We start from the raw sequence: 21,421 nt of genomic DNA on the forward strand, positions 1-21,421 counted from the left end.
TCGTCTTCTTCCTCCATGTCGACCGTCGCTGTCGCCGTCCGGATCCGACGAAATCCATTTGGGAAGCTGTGGAAGGAAACCATACTCACCTGTCCCAGCGCGACGTAGTCCAGGTAAGGGTCTTTGCAAAAAAACAAACCGACACCCCGAAACCAGGCCGGACTGACGGAGACGCACGTGTGTTTGTTTACATCGTGCGGCTCCGCCTCCCGAATGCCGCTATTGGCCGCCTTGCGGCCTAGCGGCTCCTGATTGGCCGCTAGGCCGCAAGGCGGCCAATAGCGGCATTCGGGAGGCGGAGCCGCACGATGTAAACACCGTGCGTCTCCGTCAGTCCGGTCTGGTTTCGGGGTGTCGGTTTGTTTTTTTGCAAAGACCCTTACCTGGACTACGTCGCGCTGGGACAGGTGAGTATGGTTTCCTTCCACAGCTTCCCAAATGGATTTCGTCGGATCCGGACGGCGACAGCGACGGTCGACATGGAGGAAGAAGACGACACAGGACCAGAAGACGCCGACACAGGACCAGGGCGACCTATGGGAAGAAGATAGGTAAGTATTAGTATGTGTGGGCTTTGTGTGTAATAAAGTTTTATTTTAAAAGTGTGTCAGTGTGTTTTGTGCACTATTTTTTTAACTGTAGAACTACAAGTGCCAGCGGGCCCTTTAATGCCCAGCAGGCTGGGACTTGTGGTACTCCAAGTCCCAGCTTGCTGGGGAGGCTTGCTGGCACTTGTAGTGCCACAGTAAAAAACAATAGGTTCATCTTTTTTTTACACCATTTATCAGCTCGATGCCCACCGCCCAGGGGCATCGAGGACAGCACCAGGCTTCAGCCAGGTCAGGTAAGTCCTGGAGGGACTTCATTGGGGGGGTCCCCACTCCCCCAGGGCCCCTGGCCAGGCTGACTGGTCGGTAGGGAGAATGTTTTGGCCGCGGGACCTTATATTATAAGTGTCCCCCGGCTGTGACATTACCCTGCCGGCTGGTTGTGCCTGGGGCTGGTTCTTAAAATACGGGGGACCCCTACTCATTTTGTCCCCCGTATTTTGGGAACCAGCCCCGGACCTGGAGCCTGGGGCTGGTTGTTAAAAATCGGGGAACCCCTATTTGTCGGGTTCCCTGATTTTTAATTACCGGCCCCGGCTCCTTCAGCCTGGTGCTGGTTTCGGCTGTGGGGGGGACCCCACGCCGGTTTTTTTTTTATTTATTTATTTTTTCTATTTTTTTTTTACACCTTGCAGCCTGCACGGATCTGACTGATCCGTGCAGACTGCTAGAAATAATTCGTATTAGCGGCCGTATATACGGCCGCTAATACGAATCATTACACCATCGGAGGGTTACAAAGCAGTCGTATATGACTGCTTTGTAACTGATCCTCCGGAACACGACTTTGCATACGACTTAAACAGTCGTATGCAGTCGTAGGGAAAATACCAATACGAAAAACTAGGTTTTTCATATTGGTAAATTTCCCCCAGAATCTCCCACGGTAAGGATCCTGTCTCTTCCTCCTGGCAGCTGCTCTCTGGTCCATTGTGATGTTTGAGGTCTTAGATCCACACATACAGTAAATGTGGTAGAAGAAGCTGGTACACTAGCCATGTGCAGCAGCTCTGCTCTGTCTGCTCTGTCCCTTACACTGCATGATGTGGTGGCAGCTCTATTGATCATATTATATACCAGTGCTATTGTTGTCCTACTTTAAGGTACTTGCCAAGAGGGGGGTTTCCGGGCAACTAGAACCCCCACTGCATTTGCTAGGGCGCTTCCAATAAAACAGTGGGCGTTCCCATGGTGATCGCCCTTTGATGCTGGCGTGGGGGCAGATTACATCACTGGATGCTGCACGCCTGCTTCCCACACAGGATGCTCAGAGATCAGTGTCTCTAATCTGCGTGCGCTGGAGAAATCATTTGATGGTCACTGACCCTCGAATTATATCTCCCTGGCTGCGAATGGATAATTATGCAAATCATTCATTCGCAGCCATGCAGGGAATTGCGGCGTGCGAGGGGGGAGGGGATGGCTGGCAATGCGAGCGGCGTCTGTGGACTCACAGACTTGCAAGTCAACCAGAATAAGGAAGTCCCTAATACATCTGTCCCAATGTGTTTAGTGAAGAACTAAAGATTGCGAGTACGAGACTCATGATAGGAAATCCAAGGATTCCAAATTCCCAGCCTATTAAGTCTGTATTAACCAGTACTCTATCAATATCATTCAGATCTTATAAATAGTAGTCATGCAGTGCATTAATACTTCTGTTTGCTAATAACTTGATGGACTGGAAAATATGGACACTCCACTATGTGTAATCTACAGATTCGCTTTAGGATGCAAGAAATATACTGTAGTATAGTTGTGATTATATGCACGTCTGTTCTTAGGAAACACCTCTCATGACACAATATTAATGTAATAATGGGATCTATCCTATGAAGAAAGTGTGTGGTGCTGTCCCTGTACTCATACCAGTCACATACTGAAAATCGAAAATGGAGACAGTAACATCAATTATACTGATTCGATTTATCACCCCACTGCTATTTTGGAAAATGTTTTATTTCCTATATATTATACCAGATACACCACACACTGATGATGATGATGGCATATGAACCAATGAAGATTAGGTACAAACGATACAGCAGAGAGTCTAACACATAGCCAACCTGCACCCACTCTTCTTCTTGTGCCCGCAGCTGGTTCCGGCTCTCCAACATTTCTCGCACCATTTGCAAATTTTGGCTGATAAGTGCCAGCTGTCTCTCTGTGCCCTGACACAAAGCCTCCGGGGGGATCAGCTCCAAGACTATCGGGAAGAACTCCTTGTGCTCTGCAAGTAGAGAAAGATGACATAGATACGTAATGCCTGCTTGTGCCAACATTTTGTTTCAAATGATAGATTTGTTCCTGAATGTAATGGGAAATCCATTCGATGGTGAGTGATTGCGAATGGATTTCCCAATATTTACACATCTGTGATAGCATTCGCAACAGTGGACTGGGGCAGGTTTTCTCTCTGGTGCGGAGGTGGCAAACTGATTGCTGAGCTCCGTAGATTTGCAGACCAGGTCTGACTTGTTGATTGGTAAGTACTCAGGGGCTCTGTATGAAGGGCACTGGGACATACTGTAGTTTTAATATGGAATTATCTTTGGCATAATGGGAGGCAATATATTGAGTACTGGGTGAGCACTGTGACATTAAATTAATATAGATGACTATTATTCAAACTGGGGGCACACTAGAACATCATATTAATATTGTGTCATGGATAATGAGCTTTGCGGAGCCGGAACCGAACCTTGGGCCTGGTCCAGAAGCAGACTGAGGAGGTTGGAAACTGGCTGGCCTTATATAGTGCTTCCTCATTAACTGGGACCTCATGACAACAGGCATCCGGTAGTTGGAGAATACCCGAAATGGAGGTGCGGAGTCTAAACTCGCTGGCGGTCTTCACCAGAGACCCCCGCAAGGAAGTTGGCACTTTGCAGTCTCCAGTGGGGAGGACGCGGCCCTCCACACGGGTTAGTGGAGTGGAATGTAGTAATTGAACCGGATGATTCACCAGATGACTAGACCGGAGACAGGATTGCAGTAGTGGAACTGGACAATTCCCCAGATGACTGGACTGGAGATGGGATTATGGAAATGGAACCGGATGATTCACTAGATGACTGGCCGGAGACAGGATTGTGGAAATGGAACCGGATGATTCACCAGATGACTGGACCGGGAAAAGGAATGTAGCGAATGGAACTGGATAACTCACAGCAAGCCCTACATACAAGGCCTGTAGGCCACAATGAGGAACTAGGAACTGATGACACACTGGGAAGGGACACTTGTGCATAATATTAATATAGGAGGCTCTGTGTTGCATATGAAACATAGAATTTGACGGCAGATAAGAACCACTAGGGCCCATCTAGTCTGCCCCTTTTTTAAACATGTTACCTCAAACCATAAATTAAATTAAATAAATTGCTCTACTGTATTTGCCTCCACCACCTCTGATGGGAGGCTATTCCACTTATCCACTTTCCTTTCTGTGAAGTAATTCTTCCTCAAATTTCCCCTGAATCTAGTTTCAGTGCATGTCCTCATGTTCTCTTGCTCTGCTTCCTGTGAAGAATGTTTCCCACCTGGACCTTGTTAAAACCCTATTATAGATTTGAAAGTTTATATCAAGTCCCCCTTTCCCTTCTCTGCTCTAAACCAAACTATACTAAGATATTTTAGTCTTTCCAAATAAGTTTTGTGATGTAGGCCATGCACTATTATAGACATTATCTACATGCACTATTATAGTTGCCCTTCTTTGTACATGGAGGGGCACTATGTGGTATACTTGGAGGCACAGGTGGATAATATTATGGTGGGAATTGATGCATATTGGAGGTACTATGTGGCATACTGGGGATTCTATGATGCATACTGAAGTGAGCCGTGTTTCATATTGGCTGGCACAATGTGGTATGTCATTTTTTTGGGGGGGAATATGCACACACAAATGAGTTGCCCTAGTGCCCTCACAAACCTTAATCTATCTATTATACTTAACATGTAATCCGTGTCCCCTCGCGGGGCTCGCTGCGCTCTCGCCATGATTCAGGCTCGGTGGCTCGCTACGCTCGCCACACTATATTAAATCAACTCCACGCCGACGTGGATAGTGGGGGTATGAAAAGGTCGGAGTACACGTTCCGCCACCCCTCGCAGGGCTCGCTGCGCTCGCCACGCTTCGGGCTAACGTGGATAATGGGGGTGTGTTATGGACACATTCACACCAGCAATATTATTCATCTGACAATGTGTGTTAACGAGTAACTGGTGGAATTTAGTTAATAAATAATGATTCAAGAACATATAACAATTCATAGCAAAATTAATCAAAAATAAAAGTGACAATTATTCAAGAACAATTATACTAACAATAAGATTCATTAAAAAGTCAATCAGCTTTTGGGAGCAAAGTGCATGCATGATTCTATCAAATGGGTGATCTCCTGCCAAACATTTTCTCCAAATAAACTCTTGCAAATAAGAGTCTAAATGTTGGCGAGCTGTCCCACGTTGGTGCTTGTTCCTCCATTCAGCTGAACCCCAAAGTCTCTCAATTGTTTGGTTGTGGACACCACTTTCCGGATCCACAAAATTGTACTTGTGATTAACAAGGGCATGGTGGTATCCTGCCCGTTCCAATCACTATAAATAGTGGTCCCCGTCTCTATGTGGGTGTTAATAGCGGCCATGAGGGTGCTGGCATCCTGTTGTGGCACTGCGGTTATAAAACACTGTCCCGTTTTGCGGGATATCCCTCCAAACACCCATTGCTGAGGTAAAACTCTGCCCACATTACTCTTCCTTTTGACAAAGAGGCTTTTATCTACCTCTACGATCTGTCCAGGGCCCCCAAAGCGGCGCTGTGGCTGTGCCAGCAAGTCCACTGTGCATGCCTCCTGCATCCAGTTGTTATAGTGGATGACTGTCTTATTAGACAGGTTCAGCTTACGCTGGCAAAAGTCAATAGAGGTCATCTCCTCTGACCATGCGTAAATGAACCTCACCAGCTTTACAAAAGGCAAGCGGCACCCCGGGAAGAAATGGGCCGGTCTCAGGCTCACCTTTTGACGGCATGTATTGATGTGGCAACCTTTACATGCACTCCTTGACAGACAACCTCATTGGGTGCCCATTACTGCACGTCGCTGTCACTGGCAGCAGGTGATGCTCCTGTAAGAAATGAACAGCGTCCTCCTCATTCTGTGGCAGGGTGAACAGGCTCACAGATGAAGATGCTGCCATTGCACAGGAATCAGTCGAAATGAAGCAAAATTCACTGAAAATTTCACTGAAACTACTATAAATCACTCTATCTCTGGAAAACACGTCCAATCACCTCACACAATCACCTCAGAATTAATTTCTGACAAGATGTGCCAGGGGGCGGGAATAACACGGAGCGGGAAGGGTAAAATCACATTGCATTGTAATAGAACGTTATGCAATGCGATTTCACTAAGTTAACGTACGTAGGGAACGTGGGTGCCGTGATAATACCCAAGTACCGTTTATTATTCTAAGTCTAAGAAGTCATTGCTATTGTCGCTATTATTAACATCTATGAAGTCATTGCTCATTATTCAAGTCCAAGAAGATATTGTGACTATTACTGTTTTCTGTCCTAAAGTTACTGTATAGAGACAATTATTGTTGTTTTTCAAGAAGTCTAAGAAGATATTGTGTTTATCAGTATTCTCATTCCGAAGTTATAGAGACTGTTATTACTTCTAAGAGGTCTTTCCTTGTATTTTCGCAATTGGCTTGTAATAATTATTGTCTATAAAACCTGCAAGCTTTAACCCCCTAAGTTGTCTGTCTCCATTACTCCTGATACACCACTGATTCCATCAAACACTACTGTTTTGACAGTTTGGACTGACCCGATAGATCCGGGAGTGAAGCAGGAGCCTCAGCCCTTGCCCTTCACAGTATTAGTCTAGAGGCAAGGCTCCGTTTTTGCAGTTTACAAGTCACAGTCCTTACCTCTACAGTTCCAGTTTCTCCAGTGTGTTTCCAAGTCTCCAGTTAGTCCAATATATAGGGCTGTACCCGAGTATGATATGGGAAGGTCAATGGTATTATGATGGAATGTCCAAATGGATGGGTGTTGAAGGTTGGTTGATTGGACGAAAGAAAGCCTGCATGAGAAGGAACCCTCAAACAACCAGGTTCACACACAGCAGGAGAGTGCCATCTCTCCACAGAGTCCACCAATATCCACAAACAGGCTGCATTTTGGGACCTACATAGGGATGCAACACTAAGGAATGGACACTCCACTGGAATCCACATGGACATTATTGGGTGACTATAAATATTGAATGCCGACTATTCTCTCACTACCAGCTTTTTCTACCCACCAAATTAATTTGAATCATTTGTAAAGATTTATGATTATTTTAAAATAAAATGTTATTTTAAATGTATGTATAAGACACCTGTTGCATTACTACCTTTAGCGCAGTTAAACCCCTATTTTTTTCTTGGGAACATTTTAGTGGGAGTGACACCCCACAATATCCAACTACAGCTTGACACAGCCGCTCACCCCCAGGCACCCTTATTGGGTCATCCAAGTTTTCTTCTCAAACAACGAGGATTTCCTCAACAACTCAGTTCTCCAAGACAATACTCCCTGAACAAGATCAAGTTCTATTAGACCAGTAGGTACTTATGAGTTATCTGGGCGCCCGATTTTTTGATTGTATGCCTTAAGTTAAGGCATACAATCAGATGCGATGCGATGCGATATCGCATCGCATCGCATGCGACCATCGGATGCGATGACCCGATTTTTCCATAGGAATCAATGTTAAAATGGACTGAGTCCATTTTAACATGGAATTCAATGGAAAAAAGGGGTCCTTTTCATACCCCTACTATCCAAGTGGGCATGGAGTTGGATATAAACCTGTGGCGAGCGTAGCGAGCCACCGAGCCCGAAGCGTGGCGAGCGAAGCGAGCCCCGCGAGGGGACGGTATTCTGTGTCCCCTCGCGGGGCTCGCTACGCTCGCCACGCTTCGGGCTCGGTGGCTCGCTACGCTCGCCACAGGTTTATATCCAACTCCATGCCCACTTGGATAGTAGGGGTATGAAAAGGACCCCTTTTTCCCATTGAATTCCATGTTAAAATGGACTCAGTCCATTTTAACATTGATTCCTATGGAAAAATCGGGTCATCGCATCGCATCGCATCCGATGGTCGCATGCGATGCGATGCGATGTGCCCGATCCGACCCGATTTAGAAATCGGGCGCCCAGATAACTCACAAGTACCGACCAGTATATTAGAGACTTTCAAGTTGCCAGAGAACAAGCTGGTTTCGCAAGAGTCTCAGTCTATGTACAAAACGATGACATATACCTCCTTGTCTTCATCTTCCATCAATCATAAGAAAATAAATAATCCAGAAAATTTAAGATTTGGATATGTTTCGTATGATTTACCTCCTGGTTTTTCATTAGGTCTTAAATTCATGGATTCACAGCCAGTCTCAAAAAACATTCATTCTATGCTCACTCTGGATTTTGACTCTGATTCAGATAGCGAGGTTATTGATGACTTAAGTTATGTTATAGGAGGTTCTATCTTCCCTAGTCACTGAGAATTCGATTTATATCAATGATGGATGATCCACCTGTTCTGACGATGAGGCCTGGTTTTGACTATTGTTAAAGTTTTCTCAGGGGTCCTTCATCCTCTGTTCATACCAACACAACCCTGGACCCATATTTCTATGGACTTTGTTGTTGAACTTCCTCTGAGTAAAGTTGTAGATAGATTTTCCAAAGTGGTTCACTTTTTCCTATTAAAAGGAATACCCTCAGCAGCTGCATTAGCCCAGCTTTTTATGTCTTCTATCTTCAAGTTACACAGCTTACAAGTGGAAATAGTCTCAGATCGAGGATCACAGTTCATAGCCAAGTTTTGCAGATCACCCTGTTTGTCCATCCAGGTCCAGTTAAAATTCTCCTCTGCCTATCATCCCCAATCAAATGGACAGACAAAGTGAGTAAATCAAGATCTAGAGTAATTTTTATGTTTATACATCTCTTCATCTGATCTGTTACCTTTGGTAGAATTTGTTCACAATAACTCATACCATTCCTCCTCTGGATCTACACCTTTTTAGACCTTTAGATCTTGTTTATGGAAGACATCCACGTTGCCCAGAGTTCCGTAATCTTCCTGTTAAACATGTACCCGCAGTCAATCTCTTGTTACAGCATTTCCACAATGTCTGGTCTGAAGTTCATTCTGCTCTCGTCATCTGTGCGCTATAAGAAGGCTGCAGGCAGAAAAAAAAGAGCAGTGCCTCCACTAAAAATGGTTTGGCTGTCTACTAAGAATCTACGTCTACAACTCCCTCCATGAAACTCGCTCCCCGTTTCATTGGCCCTTATCCCATCATCCAAGTTATTAATCTTGTTGCATATAAATTAAAACTTCCATCGGCTCTAAGAATCTCCAATTCATTCCATATTTCTCTTCTAAAGCCACTATGCCTAAACCGCTTTCAGAAGAAACATCCCAAGACGCCAGTAATAAACTCTGAGAGAGGTGAAGAATTTGAGATTAAGAAGATTTTAGATTCTCCTAAATGTAGGTCTTTTCTGCAGTATTTAGTCGAATGGAGTGGTTTTGGTCCAATGCATCTGACGTCGATGCACCAAGATTGATTCGTCAATCCCATAGATTACCTCCTCAAAATCCAGCTAGGTGCCTGGATGTCGTCTACAGGAGAACATCGCAGCTTACCGAGCGCCTGAGACGCCGCCCCGACGAATCCCCGTTGCCGATTTTCCTCGGTACCATGTAAATGAATGTGTATGAGAACACATCCCCTCGCATGCCTCCGCTAGCAGGAGAAATCATTCGATGGTCGCTGACCATCAAATGATTTTTCCTGCCTTCGCAAATAGAAGTCAGTTGAAACTGACTTTTTAAAAAATATATATTTATTAGAATTGTAGAGACATCAATGACAAGAATATAATAGCAATATTAATATGGCAAGAAGCATATTTAACAGATGTCAGGGATACTGAAACTGACTTTTATTTGCAGGGTGGGCGGCAAACGTCCTGTGATATCAGCCGGCCGCCCCCGGCAGGCATTAGCCTAACTCCACACCAATGGGAACACCCAGCGTTTTCATTGGGATGCTAATGCTGGACGAGCCCCGGTTTTGGCCTGTCTGCCTCCAGCCCTCCCTCCCAGCAGTGAACAGCCCAGCGAGTGTGTATCTCGCTAAAGCCATTAGGGCTAGACACTTGATAATGATGAGTACAAAATTAAGCTTTGGATTAGGGAGGCAAAGATGCATACAACTCTGCTTATGGGTCATACTTGCCTACTGACTGAGATTATACCTGGGTTATGTAGCTCCATATAAAGGAGGTAGGGTTAAAGGATGCAAATTTGCATCATTTACCCCACCTCTTTCCCATGGACCCGCAAATGGCTGCATTTGCCTGGGAAGTGTAGTACTTAATGTATATTTGTTTATATAAGAGAGGGTGGACCTAAACATTTTTTTTCAGAGGGTTTACTGTCCTGTTAACCAGCACATGACAAAGCTGGAAGAGTCCCCTGGTCATTAAGGTATAGAGTCATTTTGGACATTAATACTGTGTTGTGGGGCTTGTTGGATAAACTTAACATCCCAGACTACAGAAATGTGTGTGCTTTGGCTGCTTTCTTGCAGTTTTCAGTCAATGGGGCAGATGTATTAAGCCTTAACAAGAGATAAATTCAAGGGTGATAAAGAGAGATAAACGTCCATCCAATCAGCTGCTAACTGCCATGTTACAGGCTGTGTTTGAAAAAAAAGAGATGATTGGCTGCATGTTTATCTCTCTTTATCAACCTTGCATTTATCTCTTGTTGAGGCTTAATACATCTGCCCCACTGTTTAGCTTGATCATTATATTTTGTAACCCAGCTCATGGATATTACCTTTGTCATTGACTTTCTCATGGCAGGGACTAGGTGGTGGCTGTCTTGGTGCATCACTTTCATTGGTGGTGGACAGAACAGGGTTATTGGAGTAAGAACTTTCTGCATTGACATTTGGGTCATGGTAACATATCAGTTGAGCTAGAAAACCCAGGACAAAGCGTCTGACCCAGCAAGGCATGGAGCCATTCTGTAGAGCGCCTCGATGCAGCACATGAGTGATTATTACTGTCTCCAATAAGCTAAGAACTAGCAGAGCAAGGCAAACCGAGAAATAAATTCCTGAAAAAGAAAGATGTTTCATTTTTAGCAAGTGATATTAGATTGTGTTTCTTTCTGTAAGACATCTGTACTGTGATGACAACTAGATGGATGTGATAGATATGATCAATATCCAAATAACCATTTATTGCTATGGGAGCTGAAAAACAACAAACAGTCACGTAAATGAGATATATACAGTATATTCTCCATGTGAAGTCATAAAGTAGAAATATTTATTTGCAGCACTGTTAGACCTACTAGTGTATGTCATGCCAGTGATATCATCCACATAGCTTTTGGCTCATTTGGTCATGGTTAATGGAGACTATATAGCATATCTTTGCTGGCATTTTCCTCCAAGTTGAAGAACTGATACATACAGTGCCACTATGGTTGATATCCTATTACCTGTCATCTAATTAGCCTCCATTAGTCGCCACATGACACGACTTATCAGGGATTTTGTAGCAGGCCAAGCAAAATCCCTGAAAAAAATGCTGAAACATCGGAAAAATTTTAACCGGGTTATTGGATACCATCCCTAATAATGAAGCTTTATACACCTATACACAGAGGCGACACTACCATTGGTGCAGCAGGTGCAGCTCATCAGGCCCCCTTAGGACTAAAGGGCCCATTGCTGCCTGGTATGCGGTTGTTAGGTCGACAGCACTGAGGTCAACATACATTGGGTTGACCACTGAAGGTTGACATGGGCCAAGGTCGACATGTCATTATTTTGTCGACACAAGCATTGGGGCAACAGTCAAATTGTTCGACGTGGGGGTTTTCACTTATTTTTGAGCCAACATGTGCCGACAGTCGGTATTTCATGCCCTACCATCCACTATGGCATGGCTGGAGAATAAAATAGTGCAAATGATGTTTTTGCATCTGGACCCACAACCCACAAGTTTCACCACTGCCTATACATCACTGTATTGGTACTGATGGATGTGTTATTAATACAGATCTTTGAAATGAGACATTTCTCCTACCTGTCTTGAGCACCCAAAGTCCCTATTCACTTTTCCTTAGAACTATCTTTAGGACCTGCAAGGGTTGGCTTTTCCATTAAGGTTTGGTGCACATTTTACATAATAATCTTTGTTTTATGACCTTTTTTGTGGCTATATAATATCCAGCAATAAAATACACTTCCATAACCCTGAGCAAAGCATATTCTAGAGACCAATACAAAAAGAAACGCACACCTAGTGGAAGCAGCAGTGATACGCAGATATGGTAATGCAGATACCCCTACATGCATGCATTCGTGATCCAGTGCTGTGCATCAGATCACTGAGCACAGAGCAACTCCATCAGCCGGCTGAGTGGCCCATGTCTACATCTCCTTCCATGAGGCCAGGCAATCTCCATCAGAAGACAGAGAACCTGCCTCGACATTTCCACAAAACGGAGATGAAACAGAGACCATTGCTGCCTTCTCCGGCCCACAAACAAAGTGAATGACAATCTGGGGCTTCCGGTGACTCCTAGTGCTTGGTTGTGCATTTTAATACCAGAAAGTTATTTGTGAATTTGTGTTTAACTTTGTAAAAAAAATTATCAACAAAATAGTGATAGATATTACTATGTATTCAAGGTGACTTATGTATCCGCCATGCAAATTAGAGTGTTACCGATTAGTGGTGTTCCATTTGCTGTACTTGGGAGCAAGTCATTCATTATAAGCAGGAACACTGTGTAACCCAGGAGCAAAGTCATTTTGAAGGATGCTCGGTCGGTGCTGTGTGGTGGAAGAAAGAAGCTCAGGATGTCAATCAGCATTAGGAATGCACTAGGGATAAGTAGATTGACCACATACAGGACTGGGCGACGTCTTATCACTACCTGGAGTAAATAGGTACAGAATAAAAATCTGAATTTTAGTAACAAAACATGTATATTTATTAGGATCTATTATACTACAATATTTAGCTTGGACAATAGAGGGTATTTATGAAGGGCTTAATCAATGCTATCCTGCCATCTGGGAAGGTTCCTACTCAACATACTTACCTTCCGGAACACCTGGAGATTCCCACATATTGGGTGGCTCTCCCAGACTCCTGGGGCATATGGTTGGTTCGTCAACAGTCATTAGGTCGACACCACTAGGTTGACATACTGGAAGGTCGATAGGGGTCTAGGTCGACATGATACAAGGTTGACAGGTCATTAGATCAACACAAGCATTAGGTTGCATGTTCTAGGTCGACAGTCAAAAGGTCGACATGGGTTTTTTCACAGTTTTTTAGCATCATGTGCTGACAGGCGGTATTTCATGCCATACCATCCACTAGGGCATTGTGGGAGAATAAAATAGTTTGCCAAGTGCAGCGAGGCACCGTGCCCGAAGCATGGCGAGCCACGCGGGAGAACATGGTGCACTTAAAACTGTGTCCATGACGACTTTCTCGACATTCGGGGAAAAAAACATTGAAAAACCCCATGTCAACCTTTTGACTGTCGACCTAGACCATGCTGACCTAATGCTTGTGTTGAATTAAAGACCTGTCGACCTAGACCCCTGTTGACCTTCCAGTATGTCGACCTAGTGGTGTAGACCTAATGACTGTCAACCATGTTTAGTTCGACCATACAATCCATACCCACTCCAAGAAGCCTAGGCATGAGTCCTACAAGCCCCTCCAGTTTAACCATAAGCTTAAAGCTAATGTTGATAATTCTGACTATGTCTACATTCTATCCCATGTCAACATTTTACAGGTGTTGACATTTATGATGTTAACATTTTAACCATGTCAACAATGTGACTGCACACCAGTCACACAATGTTGGACTAGGTCATTAAGGGCCCACCTGGTGAATTTTGTGGTAGGGGTTCATACTTAAGGGGTGTGGTCAGTCACCAGACCAGGTAACTAGGTGTTGCCTACATTAGCGAGGCTTATTTAATTGATAGAAGGTCTATCTTCATCCAGCAGAGAACATGGCTATTATAGTACATGGTTTGGGCCTCTTTATAAATATATATATATATATAGTGATTACTGTACCAGATTGCTAACAGCAATGCAATGTCATGAATACAACACAGTCCTGGGTATGCAGTACAACAAGCTCAAGCGCTTCTGTTTTCAATATTTGCATACAATTTGTATAGGAAGCTGCTCAAACCATATATAAGCCCCAGTAACAGCCCTGGGTTTGATGACACCCAAAGTGGCCGAAAGACCACTTGCACACTCTGATGGCTTGCTTGAAAAGGGGATGTGGCTTTGCGGATAGCCACCGATTACCTCATTCCGGCAGTGTGCCCAGCATTTCCAGAATTGGTGGGCTGCCCCAGAGCGTCTGGCTTCTTCTCAGTGACAGGTAGTGAGTGCTAAAGGATAATATCACACTGCAGCACCCGGCTCCTGTCTCTGCGGAGGAGGCGGCATTTTGGTGTAACCCTTAGAAAGGGTTACATGCGCCTGCAATCCGCACCACCCATGTGATACTTCTGGGGAGTGCTCATATATATATTATACTTAGTGGTCCTCAGTGACGGAACTTGTACTGGGAGAGGTAGATGGAGATAGGGAGAGGCAGAGTGTGATATGGAAAAACAATGGGTCCGCAGAGCCGGCCTTAGGCATAGGCAAACTAGGCAATTGCCTAGGGCATTTGGAATGCCCAGGGGCATCAGCAGCTTCTGCTGATTAAAATGATATGCAACATGCCTATATTCTGTGTGTGAGTGAGGCTGTATCTGCATATGAAATAGTGTATTCATGGAAATCACTGTAACATAGCATTCTGTATGCAGGTACAGCCACAGTCGCACAGTCGCACACAGAATATATTCATGCCACATATCATTTTAATCATGGGAAGCTCCTTGTGTGTCCTGGTCACATAACAATGCAAATAAGATGAATTTTCAGCAAAAAAGGCACCCAACGTTAGCAGAACTGGCCAGGAGCTGCATCTGTATCCAAGCAGAGGCAGAGGTCACAGTGTTAGCGGCTGTGCGATTGCTGTCTGCGGGTGGGTTGGTTGTGCAATAGTGTTCGGCATATGTGTAAGGGGCATTATGTGTGTCATGTATAAACGTATTATTAATGTTTGACATATGTGTAACAGGCATTATGTGTGTCGTGTGTATAAGGGTATTAATAATGTGCAACATATGTGTAAGGGCATTATGTGTATGAAGGGCATTAATAAAGGTTGGCATAATGTGTAAGGGGCATTATGGTTATAAGGACATTAATAATGTGTGTCATGTGTAAGGGGCATTACTGTGTGGTATTATCAGGGGTGCCACGGAGAAAGGGGTAGGGGATACAAATTACCCAGGCCAAAGTCTGATGGAAGGGCCCAGTGGGGTCCCTGGGCCCCCTCCCCTTAAGTGACAGCAGCAGCTGCAGGTCTTCTCCTCTGCCCAGCACACGCTGCTTTGTTCTGGGTTGCAGTGTGTGCTGGGCAGTGTAGCCATGGAGGTGCTTAAAATACAATATTTTCTCATGATTTTTTTCTACGGGTATAATGTGAATAATGTGAGGAGTAATGTACATAAGGTAAAGTGGTACTACTGTGTGATGTAACGCGAATAAGGGACACCATCACATGACATAATGTGAATAAAGTTGCACTACTGTGTGGCATAATTTGAATTGGGGGTACTATTGTGTGGCCATGCCCCTTCCCAGCAAGAACACACCCCTGTTTCGGCTGCGCACCGAATGTGTGCACTGTTTCTATTTAAAATATGACTGCTATGATGAGGGTTGATGGTGCTGGGAAAGGGGAGCAGGATCAGAGGCGGAACTAGTGGCGGTGCTAAGGGGCACCAGCCAAAATCTTGGGCGTCATTTAGGCTAGGGCCGGCTCTGAGTGGGTGACAGGGGCAGCAGTGGGCCACTTAGTCCTCGGGGGAACCAGGGCACTGCACCTGCTGCACCAGTGGTAGTTCTGCCTCTGGTGGACCTGCTCCACCAGGTAACTGACCCTCTATTATTGTAACACTGTATATTTCAGTCAGGGGCCCTAGTGGGCGGAGTGGACCCTCAGCCATTGTGGCAAACACAGGATTTTTCCAGTACCTCTATGGGCCAGTCTGGCCCTGTGCTCAAGATGATGAGTCACATAAATGTATGGTCATTTCATAACCCACGTACTCTAAGAATCTCACAGCACACTATTTTCTATGGGAAAGGATGCAAATGAGCTCCTATTTTTACCTACAAATTAAGCACTGGTCATTGAGTGACAAACAGTTATTTTTGGCTGTCAATTCAAATTCAGGATTGATTCAGAGTCAAAAACTAATTACAAAAGGAAAAAATACCCCCCAACTTAGGGGGGTATTCAATCACCCACAGCCATTTCCCGACGGGGGAGATGGCTGCGGGGCCCTATTCAATGCTGTCTTCCCCGACAGCATTGAACAGGGTATTTCGGCAAAACAAACCCGACTTCACAAGCAATCGGGTTCGTTCTGCCGGGAAGTGATGAGCTCGTGGCCACGCCCCCTTCTTGTCCTGCTGCAGGGGGGACACTGAATCCCGCCTGCTTGTTCTTGGTTGAGCAGACCGGGAACAGGACAGGGTCGCGGCTGTCGGACCAGCTCAACAACCGTGACCCCAGATTGAATACCCCCCTTAGTGTCAGACCCTATCTATCCTTATTATTCTTATAGTTCTCATTCCTGTTATATTTTCTTGCAATAACACACAATGCGGTAGATGTAAAAAGCTTGGTGAAGTGATAAGGTGGAAGATAATTAGCCACCAGCCAAACAGCTCCTGTCATTTTTTTAACCCAGCCTGTAACTTGACAGTTAGAAGCTGAATGACTGGTACATTCTCACCTTCCCATTCATCATGTCACCAGGCTTAATACATTTGCCCCTCTGTTAGAAAACATTCTTACCCAAAATGTAATTATATCCCATTCATCAATGCCAAATCTCAGGATATCAGGTGCTCCTTCAATTCTCAGAAGCTCCCACTCTCCACTTGTCTCCAAATATTGCAAAGAGTTTTGAAGAATCTGTTCCACGGGAAGAGCTAGGCCCAGACGTACGTCCCTCACTGTGAAAGGATTTCAGGCATCACACACATTTACATGACATTCATTTATTTCTATGTATGTAGAGTGTCTATAGAAAGTTACATAAAAAACAATAATAGAATAATGCACTGTAGCTAGAGACCATGCAGATGACTGCTATTCAGTTGCTATGGCCAGTTGTTATGTGGATATTATGCCAGTAACTGTGGTGCATTGATTTATTATTTATGGATTTGATTTAAGAATATGAGATTGTGGGTCACATGTCATAATGTGTGAAAATCAGACTGTGAGAACTTTTGGGAGAGGTTTCCCAGGTTTTTTTTTTTTAAAGCAGTAATCATTTACATGGTAAAATCTACCTGGTTTATCAGTGTAAATGAGTGCCGCTTTAAAAATATTGGGCAAACCCTGCCAAAATCTCTCACTTTCTGATTCGCACACCCAATTACATTTGGCCCTGTGTTTTTATTATTGTATGTATTTGTGTTGTTCTGTGCTACTTGTATTCAGTGTTATACCCCTTTTACAAAGGCGCAAAACCCTGGGTCTTCGGCAGGGCCGGACCTGGGTCAGCGGCGGTGTAAATGGGTCACGCCGTGTCCCTGTACACAGGACTTCTACCCAGGTAGAACATGGCTAAGACCCGGGTAGAGGGCGGTGTAAATGGGTACGCCGAGTCATCCGACCCGGATCCCGTTTACACCAATGGGGGACGTGTAACCTGCGGACGCTGCGGTCCGCAGGTTACACGTCCCCCATTGGTCAGGGGGGCACAGACAGCCTGCGCTGCTGTCTGCTATACTCTGCAGACAGCAGCGGTGGCAGCGTAGGAGGTGAATGGATGCCTGCTGTGTTCGGCATCCATTCACCTCCCGGACGACGGCTGGGTGCATGGGGGCTGGGGGCAGCCCAGCAGCTTACCTTGGTGCTGGGCTGCCAACCAGCACGGCGATCAGCGGTCCCGGCACTTGGAGATGATGTCATCTCCAAGCGCTGCCTCCTTCTACACTGCGGGTGGGCACCGCAGTGTAAACGGCTTAAATCCGGATCCGACCCGGCTTGGATCCTCCTTCCAAATGCCGGGTCAGATCCGGGATTTTTGTTGTAAAAGGGGTATAATTGACAGATTGTCCAGTGTTAGAGTATAACTTATGTATGATCCTATATGACATACCTGTGTGCATGTAGGAGCCAAAGGTAAGTGAGCAGTTCTGAACATCAAATGGGAAGTTGAAGATACCAAGATTACAAGAGCTGACCACGCGAAGCATTCGGTCGTAGCGAACTCGCCCAGTGTGATTTACATACACAAAGGGTGTGCGCTGTGACTTATCCTCATCTATGCTAAAGAATACACAGTGACAACATAGAACAATAACCACAACATACAAGTATGCACAATATAAAATAACGTTTTAGTACACAGCTCCACTCTAAAGCTTTGTTTGATGTCCTATAACTGTCAGTCAATCTTCCTACTTCTATCTTCTGCATTCTCTGAGAGTCATGATGGGTTGGATATAAGTATGTCATACAAGTTCTAAAACTTACATGTAAAGAGTGTGGTACATCCGTTTATATCTGTGTTATTCAGTGACGGTTTTTACCTATGGGTTGCAGGGCTACAGCTCCCCCAGGTAAAATTTGCGACTGTCCTCTGCCAAAGTGAAGCCAGATGCAGTCTGAGAGACTGCTCAGGCTTCACTGTGACTGGCAGTGACTTCCTATTGAAAGTCCAACCTGCCAGTCACCCAAGGCAGTCCCATTTGGAGGTGTTTCCTCCCTCAGGGACGCCTCTACATGGGCTGCTGAGTGGCAGCCCATAAAAACCATGTTCCCCATATGCACAGTATGAGGATGATACCATGGCTGGGACCGGGATTGTCGGCGGGGATCACGAGCACAGCGGCGGCAGTGGAGGGGATGCCTGCATTGCAGCAAAAAGCCCCCTCCTCTGCAGAGGTAAGAGCCGCCACTTGTGTTATTAAATACAAAATTAATTATATAATATGCCCGCAAGTTACTGTATATAAAGATGCAGAATCAAGTGCGGAGGACATCTACATATCAGAAGCAGCTAGCTAGTGCAAGTTATTGTCCCTATCACTATCACAGTGCATTTCCGCCATGCCCCAGTTAACCACAAGTGACAGGCACATATCACATATCGCAAGTGTAAATCTACATATGGACACATTTTTTGTGGGTCTGCGTAGAACAAACGTGGTTATTCTATGCAAATGTATACGCTCAACTCAGCGTGAGCAGCATCTGTCCGAGCCTTTCCCTAAGTTCATTTTCTCCTATCCAAAAAGAATGTCAAGAAGACATGTAAGTAGAATCACCACGTACAACTCATAGACAATTATATCCGGTGTCCAGATGTCTTCCACTGGCAGGGAAATTTTCTCAATCGCTCCACATTTCTCCGGACTCCAGGTCAAAAATTCATGCTGCCAAAACTGAGTAAAAATGAGGAGAATGAAGCATTGCATAGTGGGAATCAGTGTTATACACTAAATTCATTATCATAAGCCATGGACATGAAGCATGTCTTTATAGAGTTGTACCATTTGCTGCCACCTATGCTGGACTACTATAAACCAGGCTCTTTGCTGTATACAGTATGCTATTGTGAGCCGACTATACCAGGGGTGTGCAACTTTTTCTAGTTCAGACGCCATATTAGGAGATTCCAGTCATTGGGGAAATTCAGTTGTTTATGACCCCCGGTCTACCGTCTAAAGTTATGGGAGATCTCAAGGGGATATTCACTTGTTAGAGAAAAATTTTGTTTGAGTGCTCAGACTGGTCACTTTTTGGTTACTTCAGCTCGCCACCATAGGGGGGTGGGCTGCGCTTCTAACAATTGAATTCCCCCAATTGAAGAAGGTGCTTTTGGTAAGGGAGATGGCGCTACAACAGGTTAATTGTAGATTTTACCAATAGCACCTTCTTCAATTTAACTTTTTGGGGATCCAAGGGAATAGTCCCTATCTGGTAAGAGCAGGAAGCACAACATCAAGGAAAGCGCCCGAGACTCTGCCCAATTTTTTCCTTCTTACTTTGAATTCCCCCAATTGAATTTGACGCAATATCCCATGTACATTTAATCACCTCTGCAGCAATATTAATACATCTTCCTGCACTGCCAATTGGGTACCACTACTATATGGCAAGTACTAGTGGTGCCATCAAATGCATTCAGTTCTTAGAGAATAATGACACGCCACATATCATTAGATTTATGAAGATTTTCTTTGTGGCTTTTTGTTTGCATGACAATGTTTTAAAGTCCCACTCTGAAAATGAAATTTAACCAGACAATAGTTATTAGGTAATGCAATTAAATTACCTCTATGTAATTTCTTTACTTTTTTTTTATTTATTAAATGAAACCATGGCTAAATTAATTCAACATTTTGGTTATTCCATAATATAATGGGTACTTGTTTCCTAGCACGGCGCCCATCTCGTTGATTGTATGCCTTAAGTTTAAGGCACTTAAGGCATACAATCAAGGCGATGGACCCGATTTTGTGTCAATCACCAGCTAATTTGTCGGTGAAAGACAAAATCGGGTTGATCGCGTCCATCGCGGCCCTAATAAGGGGCCGCGATGCGACCGACGCGATCAACGCGATTTTCCCATAGGGAACAATGTAAAATTATTTTTAAAGTGAAAATCGGGTTGATCGCGTCGGTCGCGGCCCATTAGAATTTCCCGCAATGCGATCAACGAGATCAACCCGATTTTACATAGGTTAATATGGTTAAAAAGTATGTTTAATGCCCCCCCCCCATTGTTAACGCCACCCCACTATTGACGCCAACCCGAAGCGTGGCGAGCGCAGCGAGCCCGCGAGGGGCGGCGGTACGTGTCCTCCGACCTTTTCATACCCCTACTATCCACATCGGTGTGGAGTTGATTTTATATAGTGTGGCGAGCGCAGCGAGCCACCGAGCCCGGAGCGTGGCAAGCGCAGCAAGCCCCGTGAGGGGACGCGGATACCTGTGAAGCCCGCGAAGGGACGCGGATACCTGTTTGGTATTAAAATGGGGGGTTTTGGGGCTTTTTACATTGAAATCAATGTAAAATCGGGTCTGATGGGACCATTTTACATTGATTCCAATGTAAAACCCAATTTTTCCGACCCGATGGATACAATAGGTGGCGCCGTGCTAGGAAACAAGTACCATATAATGTATCATACCTTTAAAAATGAAATGTGTAGAGCCATTCAAAATTATACTTAACAACACTGTGAGCTCCATGGCTATTTTTCTGCAAAGGCAGGTGCATGGTGGATAATTTGATTGATCTCCGTTGAGTCCTTCCCAGATGTGTATTTCCCACTCTTCTCCCAGTGTTGGATGCAAAAAAAGTTAAAGAAAACCTATACAATACTTATACTGTTTGAACATATCACTTGTTTCTAATCAAAACTATAGTGTTAAAGAGAAAAAAAAATAGATTGGTAACCATGTCTGCGGCTCCTACCAGCGGACTATAGCCCTCATTCTAATTGCCACTCTCCCCTATGTGTTTGCACGGGGGGGGGGGGGGGGGCGATGTTGGGCAACTGCACATAA

The 21,421-nt window shown here is 44.8% G+C and overlaps 1 protein-coding gene and 1 long non-coding RNA gene across 5 annotated transcripts in view; one reads left to right on the forward strand and one right to left on the reverse strand.

Annotated features, from left to right (window-relative positions):
* Positions 1 to 1,369: 1,369 nt before the first annotated feature.
* Positions 1,370 to 21,421, reverse strand: part of LOC146064204 (5-hydroxytryptamine receptor 3A-like) — a 40,404-nt gene continuing 20,352 nt past the window's right edge. For 3 of the 4 annotated variants that reach the window (XM_083177430.1, XM_083177428.1, XM_083177429.1), the window contains 6 exons: positions 19,181 to 19,290; positions 18,003 to 18,172; positions 16,685 to 16,845; positions 12,442 to 12,652; positions 10,535 to 10,816; positions 1,370 to 2,841 (listed from right to left, as the gene is read on the reverse strand). In XM_083177430.1, coding sequence (XP_083033556.1) covers positions 2,573 to 2,841; positions 10,535 to 10,816; positions 12,442 to 12,652; positions 16,685 to 16,845; positions 18,003 to 18,172; positions 19,181 to 19,290 — 1,203 coding nt within the window. In that variant the 3' untranslated portion in view covers positions 1,370 to 2,572. The remainder of the gene's footprint in view (positions 2,842 to 10,534; positions 10,817 to 12,441; positions 12,653 to 16,684; positions 16,846 to 18,002; positions 18,173 to 19,180; positions 19,291 to 21,421) is intronic. The other variant, XM_083177431.1, reaches the window with a different exon arrangement.
* On the forward strand, positions 2,605 to 10,843 carry LOC146064205 (uncharacterized). Its single transcript, XR_014471765.1, has 2 exons — positions 2,605 to 2,946; positions 10,561 to 10,843. It is a non-coding gene; the product is annotated as an uncharacterized LOC146064205 (long non-coding RNA).

The sequence above is a fragment of the Crinia signifera genome, chromosome 3 (genome assembly GCF_055691185.1).
Source record: "Crinia signifera chromosome 3, ASM5569118v1, whole genome shotgun sequence".
Taxonomy (NCBI): Eukaryota; Metazoa; Chordata; class Amphibia; order Anura; family Myobatrachidae; genus Crinia; species Crinia signifera.